The sequence below is a fragment of the Rhinoraja longicauda genome, chromosome 23, assembly GCF_053455715.1.
Source record: "Rhinoraja longicauda isolate Sanriku21f chromosome 23, sRhiLon1.1, whole genome shotgun sequence".
Lineage (NCBI taxonomy): Eukaryota > Metazoa > Chordata > Chondrichthyes > Rajiformes > Arhynchobatidae > Rhinoraja > Rhinoraja longicauda.
The window spans coordinates 14262411-14278308 of record NC_135975.1 but is presented as its reverse complement, the minus strand read 5'-3'; the positions used below and the strand labels follow the sequence as shown (position 1 = coordinate 14278308).

At 40.0% G+C, this 15898-nt stretch overlaps 1 protein-coding gene across 3 annotated transcripts in view; it reads right to left on the bottom strand.

The window, feature by feature from the left end:
• Positions 1-15898, bottom strand: part of napepld (N-acyl phosphatidylethanolamine phospholipase D) — a 36357-nt gene that overhangs the window by 7216 nt on the left and 13243 nt on the right. For all 3 annotated transcript variants that reach the window (XM_078420141.1, XM_078420142.1, XM_078420143.1), the window contains exon 4: positions 11954-12068. In XM_078420141.1, the coding sequence (XP_078276267.1) occupies positions 11954-12068 (115 nt within the window). The remainder of the gene's footprint in view (positions 1-11953; positions 12069-15898) is intronic.

The following is a 15898-nucleotide window of genomic DNA, read 5'->3' as shown; positions in this document are numbered from 1 at the left end:
TCACCAAACATTTTATAATGATTTTCTCTTTGTATTTCACATGTTTACACTAATTGCTTGCCCAACTCTTCCCTGGAGGCGTACATTTAGCTCTACACAGCAATAAAAGTTAACACCAAAATCTCCAATAAACTATTGCTAAACTCGAATAAAGTCCAAAAGTTAGCAATATGCCCAAATATGTAATTCAAACAACACAAACAAAAAAATGCAATATTAAGCACTCAATAAAACTTTAGGATGGCCCCCATACGAATTGGTAAACATTCACCTTTCCCATCAGGAATACCTCAACCTTGCAATCCCCTCTCTGTCTGCCTTTAAGCATTTTGGGCCCGTAACAATACAAGACTCATCAGTCCTCCGCAAACTTAATTATTTAACCCATCGTAGATGTGCATAGGCATCATTTACACTGGCAGAATACTTGGAATGGTTAAACAAGTAAGAAACTGCTTGGGAAAACCTACAGACAAGAGGAGAGGAATTTAAGTTCTAATTAATTTCCAGGCCAACCTTTCAGTAGACAATAGGTGCAGGAATAGGCCATTCGGCCCTTCGAGCCAGCACCGCCATTCAATGTGATCATGGCTGATCATCCACAATCAGTACCCCGTTCCTGCCCACTCCCCCTAACTCCACTATCATTTTGATTACAGTAGTGGTGATGTTGTCAATGGCTTTCACTCATGCTATTGTGGTCAATACAGAAGAGCAACAGAGATCCATGAAAAATGATAAAGAACTGAAGCAGGTTGAAAACAGGGGCTTACAAAATAACTCAATATTTATATTAAGCATGGAAAGGATGTATGGTTAGAATACACTACATGCATTAAATATAGAATTTGTCAAGAGAAAAATAGTTAAACTGGATGGGTTTGGGGGAAATGGAAAGTTCCTGCAAGGAACAAAATCAATATTATCATGAAATACACTGAAATAATGAGGAAATATTACGAAATATTAGGCAAGCTTAATTAAAGGGATGACAAACAAGTTATTTGGTGGAATTGATTAATTAATTAAAACACAGCAATTGGTTTCATTGAAGTAGTTTTGAGTAAAGTGGAGTTGTTGAAATCCCAGCCAACGTATTCTCACTATTTCTTCTTACAAAATCAATCACTTCACTCTCCTAAAATATTTGATCTTGCAAATTGTAATAAAACTGAACTTAGGAAACCACAAATTACTTATTTTTTTAAATATACACATTCCCTATAGCTTTCTAAAGTTGGGGGTGTGGTATAGAGACAAGTCATAAGTATTAAATGGATGTCTCATAGCCAATTTTTGACTCCTTTGGGTGGGACAGAGTCAAAGTTGATTAAAATAAACCTACTACAATTACTGTGCTGAAAAGAAGCTTCATTTGAGGCTGAAAATGGCTTTAAATCCACGAGCTATCTATTTAAACAGAAACCTAAACATTTGCAAACAGGTAATTTTCCAAGCGTTAATTATTATGCTGGACATTCATAGACATGTTTCAAATAAGCAGGTAATGGATAAGAATATATCATGAACAAAACATGATTATGATTCCCTTATTACACAAACTGACAGACATGTGATTTTAAACTGCAGCCTGTAAGAAGGTGGAGTGTAAAGTCAATCTCACACAGATGGAGTCTACCAGCAGGTCACAACCTCTGTTGAAGCACACAGGGCTGGACTTGCACTTTCTACTAACTAAAAAAAATCACTTCCTGAGATTTCTGTTCCCTTTAGGTTGGCAAGTCCAAAGTCACATTTCTCCTCTCCAGAGCAACTACAATTTACATTTAAAACTATTTTCAAAAGCATTTCACGAAATTAGGATTAATCAAACAGAAGTGGATAATGGGTCAGATGACCAAAGAGTTACTTTTTAAGGATCACATTAAAGGAGAAAGGCAGTGAAATGAGGAAGTAATGCCAAAGTTGAGAGTGAAGGCACAGCTATCCATGGAAGGGTGATTCAAATCAGGGATGTGCAAGGCAACAGTACAGGTTTTGGAAGATTGTGGAGCTAGAGGATCCTACAGACATATGGAATGCAAAGATCATGGAGGAATAATCTTCAAAGGCGTCAGGCCTTTCCCAATCTCATTTGTCTATACAACCTTTTAGTCTAAAAGCAGAAAATACCAAAACTATTCAGCAGGTCAGGTAGCATTTGTGAAATGAGAAACCGAGTCAATGTGTTCTCCTCTGCAGTGGAGAAACCAAGTGAGGACCTGCATAAAGATGACTTTGAGTTCCCAGTTGCTCCCATTTTAATTCTTCATCTCACTCTCACTCTGACCTAAATGTCTGTGACCGCCTACATTGTTATACTAATGTCCAACATAAGTTTGAGGAATGAGGACCTCATCTTCCACCTAGGCATTTCGTAGCTTTCCAAATTCAATTTCCCAATTCTGAAAAAGTATCTTCAACCTGAAATGTTAGTTTTTTTTACTCTTTCCACAGATGTACCCAATCTACTGTATTCTTCCAGCATTTCCTGTATTTATTTCAGATTTCCAGAATCTAAAGTTTGTTTTCACTTTGGTTTCTGGTATCTGATATCTGTTTAAAGCTCAGTCTAGTTTGATCTTATCTGCAAATGTTAGAGAACTTTATCTCTATCCCCTCATGTAAGCAAAATGGATGCCACTGTCATTTACATTAACATCTGCTACAACTGAATTATGTAAGAGTTTGAAGCACACCCAAATGGAAGAAATTTAAAATAAAATATGAAGAGAATACAAATATGATGCACGATTGACTAGAAATGTATCATATACATCTGAAGCTGATGAACATTGGCTGTTGTGCAACTTGCTGTTCTCCCCACAATGGTTATTCTTTACCAAGCTAGTTTAAATAGTAAGAGTCTGAAATTATTTGGTTTTCCTGGCGATCTCATTCCATTTCTCCCAACGGATCCCCTAAGAAGCCCTCCACCTACAACCTATAAAGGGTCTGCACCGATAGGAAGCCGACCCAAGACCAGGACTCATACAGTCAAGAATTTGTACAATGCCTGGGCCTCACTGGGAACCTGTTATTGCAGTGGTGTCTGCTACACCCAATTACCTCAGGGCCACCAGATGCCAAAAGGGCCAAGAAAATAGTAGCCAGATTGGCTGATTTGATTGTAGGGATTAACAGCACCAGTGCCAAATAGGGGAACTATTACAGTCATATAGATGTGCCCTATAGAAGGCCCTTTGCCCCCTGAATCTATGCTGACCACCATGCCCATCTATACTACTCCCACTTGCCTGCATTAATTTCATATCCCTCTGTGCCCTGCTCATTCAAGTACCATTCCAGAAAGCCCTCAAGTGCTGTTACCTTTCTTGCTTTCACCAACTGCTCTGGCAGCTCGTTCCAGAAGCCATTACTCTATGTACGAAACATTTACCCCTCAGATTTCTTAAACCTTTCACCTTATACCAATGGTTTCTATTTTTAAGACACCCATACCATGAGAAACAGACCCCTCCACCCTATCTGCATCTCACACAATCTATCATGTCACCTCTCAGCATCCTTTGCCGCAGGGCAAACCATCCAAGCCGGTCCATACTGTCCTTTGCATTCAAACCCTGCATCTTCTCTAGCTTAATCACATCTTTTCTGTTGTGTTCTCTGCCCAAGACTAATTTCTGTCATTCTGTAATAAATGCACACCAGGCGTTCACCTGAAATGGCACTTTTGCCTACTTGGCATACTGTTATTGAGTTATCCTCCCAACAACCTCTGCAGACATAAATACATTTGGAGCTTAAAGCGACAATCTAGTTGTCTCTAATGCAATTACAGCTTAGCAGAATACAAGTCTTCATCATACAAATGCAGGACAGATCAAAAGGAGTTTGGCAATAAGAAGCCCCCTTTTCAAATGATTTTCAGCACAAGCAGATTTGCAACCAGTGCCTTTTATGTTAATGCACAATTTCCTCTCCTGCCCTGACACTTCTCCTTGACCTTCTTTTCTGGCTAATTCAATAACACACTAAAAGAAATTACAAGTATTTCCAAGTAATGCAAAGGTTTGCACCATAGCTGAAGAACAGAGGCAAAAGCTGCTGAGTAAGTGCAAGTTCTATCATTGCACCGCTGATCTGAAACTTGGCGTATGTTAAACGTATGGGTTTGCATTTTGATTTACTTTTCAACAGTGTTAGCTGATAAACATGTCCAATTTATTTTATTCTTATGCAAAAAAATAATATATTGAAAGTAATCTGCAGGATGGAGACGATAAAGAAAAAAAGTTAACTATTTCTATAATGGTTTCCTCTATCTCAGGAAGTCCCAATACAATTTACAGTCAGTTAAGTACTGTTGGTAATGTGTAAGTGTAAACATTTTAAAAATGTATTAGTCTTTTTAAATCTAAAAAACTTCCAGAGGTTTAGAAGCTATTGTCTTTAAATGTTTTTTAGTTCCAGATCAGGGCTGAAATTATGGAATTTCTATTACTGATCAAATGTAATTACAGAATGGATTACAGTACAAATTACAGGATGGATCAGAAATACATTATCTGGCACCACAAAACCTCTCAAATGAGCCTTTTCCTGGAAAACAAATAAATATTAGTAAAGTGGAGTGCATTAATTAAAAGTAAAGATTCATTAATAATACTCAATTTCCTCTAATCATGCACCATGTGACAATCTCATGCCAACATTCTCACGCCACTCCTCATTTTCAAACCACTGAATCGTGCACCACTGTTTGCAGTTTGTCCTGCCCTCTTACTAATGATGCAAGAGGCTGAGAAAATAAATTCTGTATAGTTTAGCTCCTGAAGATAAGAGTAAAGCCTATATCTTTATGGCTTTACCCATAGCTATTAACATCATTAGGTTTTTTTTTGTTGGAAGTCAGCTAATTTCCCCTTTGACTAAACAAACATTTAACTGACAAAAATGCCTTTAAACCCAGAGGATATATCAGTTATAATTACAAACATGTATGCTGACTTGAAAGTTACCGGAAATTGTCTGAAACCACGTGACTGCTTCAAGAACAATATTCCCTCTCGAATAAAAGCTCCGCTTGCCTTTGTATGTTTGAATGAGAGTGAGGCACCACACAGAAAGGTTGCACCACCTTTAGAGACCTGTTCACAGCATCATTCCTCACATAAATTGCTGCTGCTGCAGCTCTCAACAGTGCAGAATGTTCTGTTTTACTTGTAACCCCTTTCGTGTGGGCTCCATTTCCCCTTTCTCTCTCTGCCTTCTTCTATCTTTTATATATCTCTATCAAGAGAGGAGCTGGACAAGAGGAAATGAGACAAAGGGTGGTTTGATTAAAGTGAGCAGGAATGAAAGCACAATGGAGGCAGTTGAACAAGGAATGGAAGTGAAGACAGCAACACCATCTGGAAGAAAGAGTAACTGCTGACAACTGGAGCTGGACCAGAACTCATGGCAGACCAGGGAAAAGGATTAGAGTCCTTCTGGAACTCGGTAAAGGTTGGACATTTCAACAGGACACACCAACAGTTTGTGTTCTGTAAAGTTTTTAATTGCTCTGTGAACTTTACCACAAACATGCCAACTAACAGATATCTCTTTCTCAACTTAACCTTTACCGTTTCACATCATGGTGTAATTGTTTATCTGCCCTGTCATCCTTAACCCAATTTCAATTTCTGTTCACTCATGTCCTCAGTACCTCCCATGGCCTGATCACTTCTCAGATCCACTCTCATCACATCCTACACCACCTACACTATTGATGCACTTTAACCTCTCCCCCCTCCCCCCCAATTAGATTACTGCCTGGGGATAAGGTACGCAGTTCAGGAAATAAATAGGCAATCACCGCGCACAGTCAGAACAGAACCTTCGCAGGTTTTCACGTAACAAACATATTGTGGATGGGGTGGAGTTAATTATAACATCTGGTTGAAAACTTAGTTGTGTGTTTGATGGAGCAGATAGAGTCATAGAGCGGGGAAACAGACCCTTCGTCCAACTTGCCCATGCTGACCAACGTGCACCAACTACACTAGTCCTACCTGCCCATGTTTGGCCCATATCCTTCCAAACCTATCCTATCCACATACCCGTCTAAATGTTTCTTAAACATTGTGATAGTACCATGTCTCACCTACTTTCTCCGGCAGCTCGTTCCATATACGCATCACCCTTTGTATTAAACTTATCCCTCACCTTAAACCTATGTCCTCTGGTCCTTGATTCCCCGGCTCTGGGCAAAAGACACTGTGCATTTACCTGATCTATTCTTCTCATGATTTTGTACACCATTATAAGATCACCCTCATCCTCCTGTGCTCCACAGAATAAAGTCCTCGGCTGCTCAACCTCTCCCTGTAGCTCAGGACCTGGCAACATCCTCGTAAATTTTCTTTGCACCCTTTCCACTTTGACAACATCTTCCCTATAACGTGGTGACCAAAATTGAACACAATACTCTAAATGTAGCCTCGCCAACGTCTTATATAACTGCAACATGACGTCTCAACTTTAATAGTCAAGCTCCCAACCACTACTCTATGATCAATTTAAATTTCTTTATACCCTTTTCCCTCGCAATACCATTGGCTGTTGTTTTTACATGAAAGTTACACAAGAGAGATGAAACTCAGGTATGCAGGCTACTTATCCACAGTTACACTTTCTTGTCCATTCATGCCATACAGCTCTTCCAAAGGTACACAACTGAAAGAAGGTAATCAGATCCATGGCCTTTTATAAATGAAACTCAGTATTCCAGATGACTTGAACCGACCTGCACTACCCTAATCTTACCTCGGCAACAGAACACTAGACCACATATTGGATGAGCATAGATTTGTTTCACAATTATGTTTTACACTAATGTTGTCTTTTTGCACAGTATTTTTCCTTTCACTGCCTTGTAGAATTTATGCATAATTTACAACTTTGTGTTTGTCTGAGTCTACGTGCCTGTTTCTCCTGTGAGCAAGATTTCACTTGTGCACATGACAATAAACCCAACTTGACTTGACAGGACTGTACTTGTCTTTACTGACTCAAATCAGAAGAGGAGGAAGAAAATATCTTGGATCACTGTGCATTGTCACCATTTATTTGCCTGTAAAGGTAACCTGGTTATCGTCATCAGGATAATTTTACCTGGATAATTTTAAATAAATATATATGTGATAACAGTGACTTTGGGAAGAGCACGGTGACTAATATGTTCAGGAAAAACAGCTTTGCTAATACTTTTGGGAAACTTCAGAAAATACACCTGCTGAGTAGATTCAGCTGACTTTGCATAACATACCCCATCGAAAACCTTTGAAGAACACACCCGAGCTAAAACCCTCAGGACATACACACTAGCTATATTTTTAAGGAATTACACCATGGTTAATACATTCATGAAACACGTTCTGCCTGAAAACTTCGGTAACCGCACCCAATTTTTAGGAAATACAACCTAGATCATAGCTTCAGGAAATGCACCACAATTAATGCTATGAACAATCACATTCTGGCTCAAGCCTTCAGGAAGCATAATCTGGGCAATACTTTCGGAAAAGACACCCTAGCTAATATCTTTAACTTCTGATAATAAACTAAACTGAACTAAAACTTGACACCCTAAAGTGTGACAATAAACAAAACTAAAGTGTAATTTAGTGAGAAGCTTTTTTGTTTTTTACCTAATTTTCTTTGTAGAATTTCACCCTGATTAGTACCTGCAGGAACATCGTTTGCCTAATACCTTGAACCGCTATGTAGATACACATCACATCAATGTTATTAATTTCACGAAGCACATCTCATTAATACCTTGGAAACACACATGAGCAAATGCCTTCAGGAAATACCCCCAGAGCAATGCTTCAGGAAACAGACCACAGATAATATTTTCAGGAAAGGAACAGATAATATTTTAAGGAAATCCATCCCAAGTAATAATTTCAAAAAATGAAATATCTCACTGACATCTACATGAAGCACATCCTAGCAAATACCCAAAGCCACCTTCAGAACATGCATCCTGCCTAATATTTTTGTGGAGGTGCCTCCTGGTTAATAACTGCAGGAATATCGTTTGTCTGAAACCTTAACCCACCATGTAGATACACAGAGGAAGTGCAGCCGAGTCAATGCATTCAGACAACTTTGGGAAACAAACACATTCTGATTGAAACCACGAAAGAAAATCACACTGGTTAATATTTTTGGGTAGCACAACACAGCTAATAGCTTCAAACATCTTCTGCCCTGTCCAACATTTTCAGGAAACAAACCCGCGGTAATGTCTTCAGACACCTTAAGGAAGTTTATTCCTATATGTCCAATAGTATCAAGTTTGACTGGATACAATCTGGTTAATACTTTCAGCCACATCCAGGAAACTCACCTTGGTCAATGCATTCAGGAAGTACACCTTGGCTAATACCTTAAGGCAAACTGTTATGGTAAAGGTGTTCCTATACCCACAGGAAACACACCCTGGCTAATAGCTTAAGGAAAATTGTGAAGATAAAGGTATTCATGTACCTTCAGGGAACACACCTTGGCTAATAGGTTTAGGAAACACACCATGCCGGCTAATACTTTCAGGAGTTACATCTTTTGCATTACCTTCAAGAAGTGCATCCTATCAAACATATTTCAGGAAGTCGCCATTGCTAAAACCACTAGGAAACACAACTTTCAGAAATGCACTGCCTAACATCATCGACAAGGTACCGCATGGTAGGATGCTCTGAAAGGTTAGATCACATGGTCTAAGGAGAGGTAGCTGAATGGATAGCAAATTGGCTTCATGGAAGGAAGCAGAGAGTGATGGTGGAAGGTTGCTTCTCGGACTGGAGGCCTGTGACTTGTGGTGTGCCTCAGGGTTCGGTGCTGGGCCCGTTACTGTTTGTCATCTACATTAATGATTTGGATGAGAACATACAGGGCAAGATTAGCAAGTTTGCTGATGATACGAAAGTGAATGGTTTTGCAGATAGTGAAGATAGTTGTGAAAGATTGCAGCAGGATCTGGATCTATTGGCCAGGTGGGCTGAGGAATGGTTGATGGAATTTAATACAGAGAAGTGTGAGGTGTTGCACTTTGGGATTTCTAACAAGGGCAGGACATACACAGTGAATGGTAGGCCCCTGGGTAGTGTTGTGGTGCAGAGGGATCTAGGAGTGCAGGTGCATGGTTCCTTGAAGGTCAAGCTACAGGTAAATAAGGTGGTCAAAAAGGCTTTTGGCACATTGGCCTTCATCGGTCAGAGAATTGAGTATAGAAGTTGGGAGGTCATGTTGCAGTTGTATAAGACGTTGGTGAGACCGCATTTAGAGTATTGTGTTCAGTTCTGGGCACCATGTTACAGAAAAGATATTGTCAAGCTTGAAAGGGTTCACAGAAGATCTATGAGGATGTTGCCATGACTAGAGGATCTGAGTTATAGGGAGAGGTTGAGTAGGCTGTGTCTCTATTCCTTGGAGCATAGGAGGACGAGGGGTGGTCTTATAGAGGTGTATAAAATCATGAGAGGAATAGATCGGGTAGATGCACAGAATCTCATCCGGAGTAGGGGAATCGAGGACCAGAGGATATAGGTTCAAGCTGAAGGGGAAAAGATTTAATAGCAATCCAAAGGGTAACGTTTTCACACAAAGAGTGGTGGGTGTATTGGACAAGCTGCCAGAGAAGGTAGTTGAGGCTGGGACTATCCCTATGTTTAAGAAACAGTTAGACAGGTACATAGATAGGATAGGTTTGGAGGGATATGGACCAAGTGCAGGCAGGTGGGACTAGTGTAGCTGGAATATGTTGGCCAGTGTGTAAAAATGCACTCTGGCTAATAGATCAGGTGCGTTCAAGCAGCACATTTCTGATTAATATCTTCAGAAACAAATCCCAGCTAATACCTTCTTTGAAATTGAGCAGAAAAAAAACTGCAGAGTATGTTTTTAAACAAATTAGTATGTCATTTATTTTAATTTATCCTGAAGGATGAAGTTATACTTTTGATTCTATTTTTTGGGAAAGAATCTTGCAGACAATATTGAAGAAACAGAATATTTTTTTTAAAATTGGGCTAAAGTAGGGAAAGGAAAAGTCCTATTCAAACAGTAATATGATCCACCACAAATCAGTGAATAGGACAACTGGGACATCCAGTTTAAATAACCTTGTTGGTGGCAATGGAAATTTTGCCTGGACTTGTGGTTTATTTATAGGAATTACAAGAAATACACAGTGGCAGCATGACTCAGACAAGGTGCAAATTATGTTGATGTTTCCACATATGAGAAAGCATTTTTAATAATAATGTCTTTTATCTCTGAATTTAATTATAGACCCTAATAATGCTTTTTATTACCCTTGAGATGAAGAATCACATCAACAAGCAATTAAAAAACAAGAGGCGCGAATTAGTGCTGTAAAAGAACTGACTTTCTCAGCAAGTCTGTAACAGATCAAATTTTACGCACACATTACCGTCAATAATAAGGAGAATGTTAACTCACATGTACTTAGCTCACATACAGCATCTAAAAATACTATGGTATTGGAAGGGTTGATTGTGAGGGATGGCAACGGAACATACAGCCCTTTTGTCAATTTCAACACAAAGCCTATATTCCAGAATGGAGTCAACGTGCTTGGGGGAGAGTGGAGGAATGAAAAATTGCCGACAAAAGAGAGTGGTTGGTGATCTGAAATTAGAATTGGAGTAGATTTTTCCTTCCACCTGCCAGCTTAATAACAGTTGGAATTGGGGTTGACCCATTCCTTGTTCCAAACTATTTGGTTAGAAGCATAACCAAATATTCTCACTTATATTACTGTATTATGGGTCCACGTGTCCAAAACTTTTAATATGTCACAGTTATCAAATCTTAAAACTTTTGACTTTCCTTAAATGATGTTGGTAATTTTGTGAGCAACCTGCCATTCATAACGTACCAGACCAAATAGCAAGATTGTCCTGAAATAAGCTCAGTCAAGGCAATGTTTTTTTTTGTGTCAGTAGGCTTATGGGTGTCTCCTCATCTACAAGCAATTTTATATTCTTCAGCCGTAGAGTAGCGTTGAACACCTTGCCATCTTTCCCAGTGGCATTGAGAGAATCCGATGATTCCACTTCTTTAGTTAGGCAACCTCCCTTGTGGCGTGTTCCAGTTGCAGTTCATTTAACATTTTCCTGACCTAGGAAAATGGATTGGGGTGGGAGGGGTTAGGGACCTCTCTCATTCCAACAGTTACTGGATTTCCATCCAGGAGTTTGGACAATTGATCCAGGGAAATGAGTATGAATCATGTCATTGCAGTTGCAGTTGGAGGATTACAATTTATCCAGCATTAAAAAAGCTACTTTGAACGATGATGACCATGAAACTACGGATAGTAAAAATCCATCTATTTCATTTAGCTCATTCTGTTGAGGAAATGTGTTGTCTTTATGTAGTCTGACTAGATATCAATGTCATTGAATACTAACTGCCTCCATTGTTCAGAGGCATTTAGGGATAGATAATAAATAAACTATCAGTGATATTGACTTCCTGTGCATGAATATATAGATTTAAAACACTGCTTCCATTCTCATCCACTTGTATGCATATGCAGAAGTCGAGTCAAATTTCACTTTCCCTCATTGTCTTGTGCCTCGTGGCCAACATTTACCGACTTTCACCCCAATCCCAGCTGAAACTAGCTGTCATCCAATAGTACCCAATAAACCATGTAGTGAGTAATCCCTTTCCTAACGATAAGCACCAGGCAGGATTCAACTGTGATGCACTTCATGGCTATCAGTCCATTGATGTACAATGACCCAGGTTCACATTTAGTTGGTTGGACAAGACATCATAGGCTGCTAGTTATACTTTCCATCTGTGCAGGTAAAGAACATTAAAATCAAAGTACAGGAATACCAAATGTGAAAATTAAGTTTCAACTTTAGAAGCCTACAAAAGAAACTTTGAGCTGCAAACTACTTACCTCATTCGCTAAAGCAAATGTTCCCCAATGTATTCCTACAGACTTCTTTGCTTGAACATCTATGTGGATCCTCACAGCCTCTTCTGGATTCACATGGTTATACTTCATAAACCATCTAGAGTAGAGACCAAGACATGGACTGGTAAACCATGAGCCACAAGTCTAAGAGGAGCAGATGCTGCATGTTTCTCTGCTGAATGACACAATATGTTATGACCCTGCTTCCGCTAGACATACTCTTGATCAATTCAACAGGTATTGCAAAACAGAAACAGGAAGAGTGACTGAGAGATTCAGTATCAGCTTGGTCAGTGCGTACACAAATTATATTACTTTGCTCGGTCTACATTTTTTATTCCAAAAGCTCTATCATTGTAAATAGGCAAAAAGAGGACACCTGGAACATTCAATCAGACTCGTTCTTCCATGAACTGAAAACTGCAGTTAACGCAGTTAATACAAAATAATGATTAATAACAAAGCAAACACGAGAAATGCAATCCACAAAATAACATACATGGTGAATTGAAAAAATGTAGTTGTCATACCTGAAAATGGCACATTTCATACAATTCACTGTTTTTCAAGGGAAGTTGTTGCGAAAGAGGTAAATGGAGCAAGCTGCTATAAAAAACAATTAATTCCCTAAGAAACGGTGACGAAACAAGATTTTTGCCTGGAGTTGTGGTGGATTTCAGTACAATCAATTCTAGAACAGCCATGAAAGCGTTTTAGAACTGCAGAGGAATGACTCGCGCAAGAAGTATGTGGAAACAAGATAAAATGCTGTGAGTAGCTGAAATAGCGATGTGCATAAGGAGGCAGATCCAAGGTGTGACAAAATGACATCCAAGGTGTGACAAAATAACGAGTTGCTTGATTGTTAAGTTAAACCATACAGGAAGACAAGCCTGATCCAGACAAGTACTGGTGCCAGAAAGGATTAAGAGTATAAGTGCAGAGGAACATGTCCGGACATGTCCTAACACGAGGGGCTTTGTTTCAAGGATGCTGGTGATGCAAGAGGTATGGAATCTCCCCCCTAGTATAAGTAAGCACGGCTTTGAATCAAACCTTTGTGTGCGAACACGAGGGACAGTGAGTATGTAGTTCATACTCAGGTTTGCTCTTCCCACACCCACATGCGTGAATAAAAAGGCATTGTTTCAGTCTTAAGGTGTCTAATGTGGTTTGTTGTCTGATAGCGCGGAAAAGTGAACATTAGTGTAGTCGGCACGATCTCACTGGGACCATCTCCGACAACTGAGTAAGCGGCTGTGGTCTGGCCGGGACCTCGAAGGGAGTAATAATGCACTATCGGATCCGTTGAGTCTGAACTCCCGAGCAAGTTCCCAGGAACACCGTGGTCCCTCGTCTGAGGTAGATCTGGTTCCCTGCCGAGAGCCACATAGAAGACAACACCGGGTAAGAAAATTTTATGAATTGGAGAGTATAAATTGTGTAACCAGTCTCAGGGAGGCTGGGGTCTGTGTCTATTTGAGAAGTAAGTTTTATGAATTGGTCAGTTCAAATTGTGTAACTAGTCCCAGGGAGGCTGGGGTCTGTGGTAAATTAGTAGTAATAAGAGGGCTGAAAATGGGATAAGCTCAGTATAAGAGTGACGGTGGAGCTTCAAAACAGCTCCTGTGTTACTTAGACCAGAAAAACGTTAAAGATTAACATAAAAGAGAATAAGGTTCTCAGAATTGACCAACAGAATTGTAAACAATTGGTAATGCAAAAACGGAAACCTAAGCGAAATAACCACGGGGACCCCTTGTCTGGCATATAAAACAGGAGGTTGAGGAACAAAGTCGGGAATGGTGTAGGCTACCTCCCCCATATGCCCCTGGCCACCAGTCCCTAGGAGTATTTTTCATATTTATTTTATTTCATATTTCAGATACAGCGCGGAAACAGGCCTTTTCGGCCCACCAAGTCCGCACGGCCCAGCGATCCCCGCACACTAACACTATCCTACTCACACTAGGGACAATTTTTACATTTACCCAGTCAATTAACCTACATACCTGTACGTCTTTGGAGTGTGGGAGGAAACCGAAGATCTCGGAGAAAACCCACGCAGGTCACGGGGAGAACGTACAAACTCCTTACAGTGCAGCACCCGTAGTCAGGATCGAACCCGAGTCTCCGACGCTGCATTCGCTGTAAAGCAGCAACTCTACCGCTGCGCTACCGCTACTCCTCCACTCAGATCCCATCGGGGGGCTACGGCACCCTCACAGGAAAGGGCACCTCCAGAAGAAGATGATACCGATAGCGACTGGGACGCTGAAACGGAGGACGAAAACGAGTGGAAAGGGCTGAGGCAGAAGAGGAAGGAGGAGCAGTAATTGAATCCATCAGTGGGAGAGTGAAAAAAAAAGGACAAAGGAAATCTGAGGCCGAGACCCAACAGAAAACTAAAAAGACTAAAAAGATAATACAAATGAGAGCAATGCCAAATCCATTGGCCGGAACATATACACTGACTCCCGCTGTGCTTTTGGAGTCGCTCACGATTTCCGCGCCCTCTGGCAACATCGAGGATTTCTTACCTCTTCTAGAACACGGGTCAAGAATGCAACTTATGTGACGCCCTATGTACTGCAAGCCCTAGCCCGCCCGGCCCATCTGGCCATTATTAAGTGCAATGCCCATACGGGCAGTTGCGACTAAGTTTCCCAGGGAAATGCGCTTGCAGACATCATTGCCCGCACAGATATTCCTGAATCTGGTGGTACATGCTTTCAAGCTTATATATCTTCTGCCCAATGGAGAGGAAAGAAGAGGGAATGAATGGTGTGAAAATGTTCCTTGATTTTGTTGGCTGCTTCCCCAAGGCAACATAAAGTGAAGATGGATTCAATGACGGAGGAAGCTCATTTGGATGATGGACTGGAGTGATCCACGATTCTTTGCAATTTCCTGTGGCCTTGGGCAGAGCTGTTTTGCCAAACCAAGCTGTGATGCATCCTGATAGGATGCTTCCACAGTGCATCTAAATATGCCTGTTAGAGACATGCTAAACATCTGAGAATGTAGAGGTATTGGTGTGTGTTCTTGTCCATAGTGGTTGTTCCAGGACAGATTGTTAGTGATATTTGTTAGAGATAGACTGGTGCTCTACTTAATAAAAACATGTACAGTATTTAAAATTACTATATCAGATAATGGTTAAATAAGAGAGGTGGTTTTGGTTTGTTCCTACATTTATCAACATCACTAACAAACTATACATGTTAACGTTGTACCAACATGTTTCTAGTATTTATCATTTCAAATTGCAATCAACATTGCCACTGTTTGTGGCAGATAGTACCAGCAGCACTTTCACTGGCATTGCAGAACACAAATGTTCTCTCCAGATGCAACTCACATTTCTGATAAATCTATTAAAGAGACGGCTGTTTTCACAGTTGAAGTGGCTGCAGGGAAGATCATATATTGTGCTGGATATCTTATCAGTAAAGCAGATTGTAATAGCTTTTCTGATTTATTAAATCCTGTGGGCAACTCCATTAAAAGGAATTTACTGTCACAACTGTTCTGTACTTAGACAGAAAATACATCTGGTTAAGTTTCAACAGTGATGTAGGAATCAGAAACAAAACATATTATGCAACCTGATATGAATACTCGAGCAAGAAAGTGTTGATGTGTAAAACAATAATTCAGCCACAACTGGCAAATTAAGCACAGCTTTTGAAAGAATAGAAGAGCTAAAAACAAATGAGTGCGGGTGACTCACTCGGATAATCCGCAAGATAAGGGAAATATTGTAATGACAGAATTGTAGAGCAGACCTAAATTCACAGCAGTGATGATTTAAGATTATAAACATGGAAAAATTGTTTCCATTGGCTGGCAAATTTGAATCAAGATTAATATTGAAGGGGATGATGAAAGATATTTTTACGCATGCAGTATTAGTATGTGAAAAGC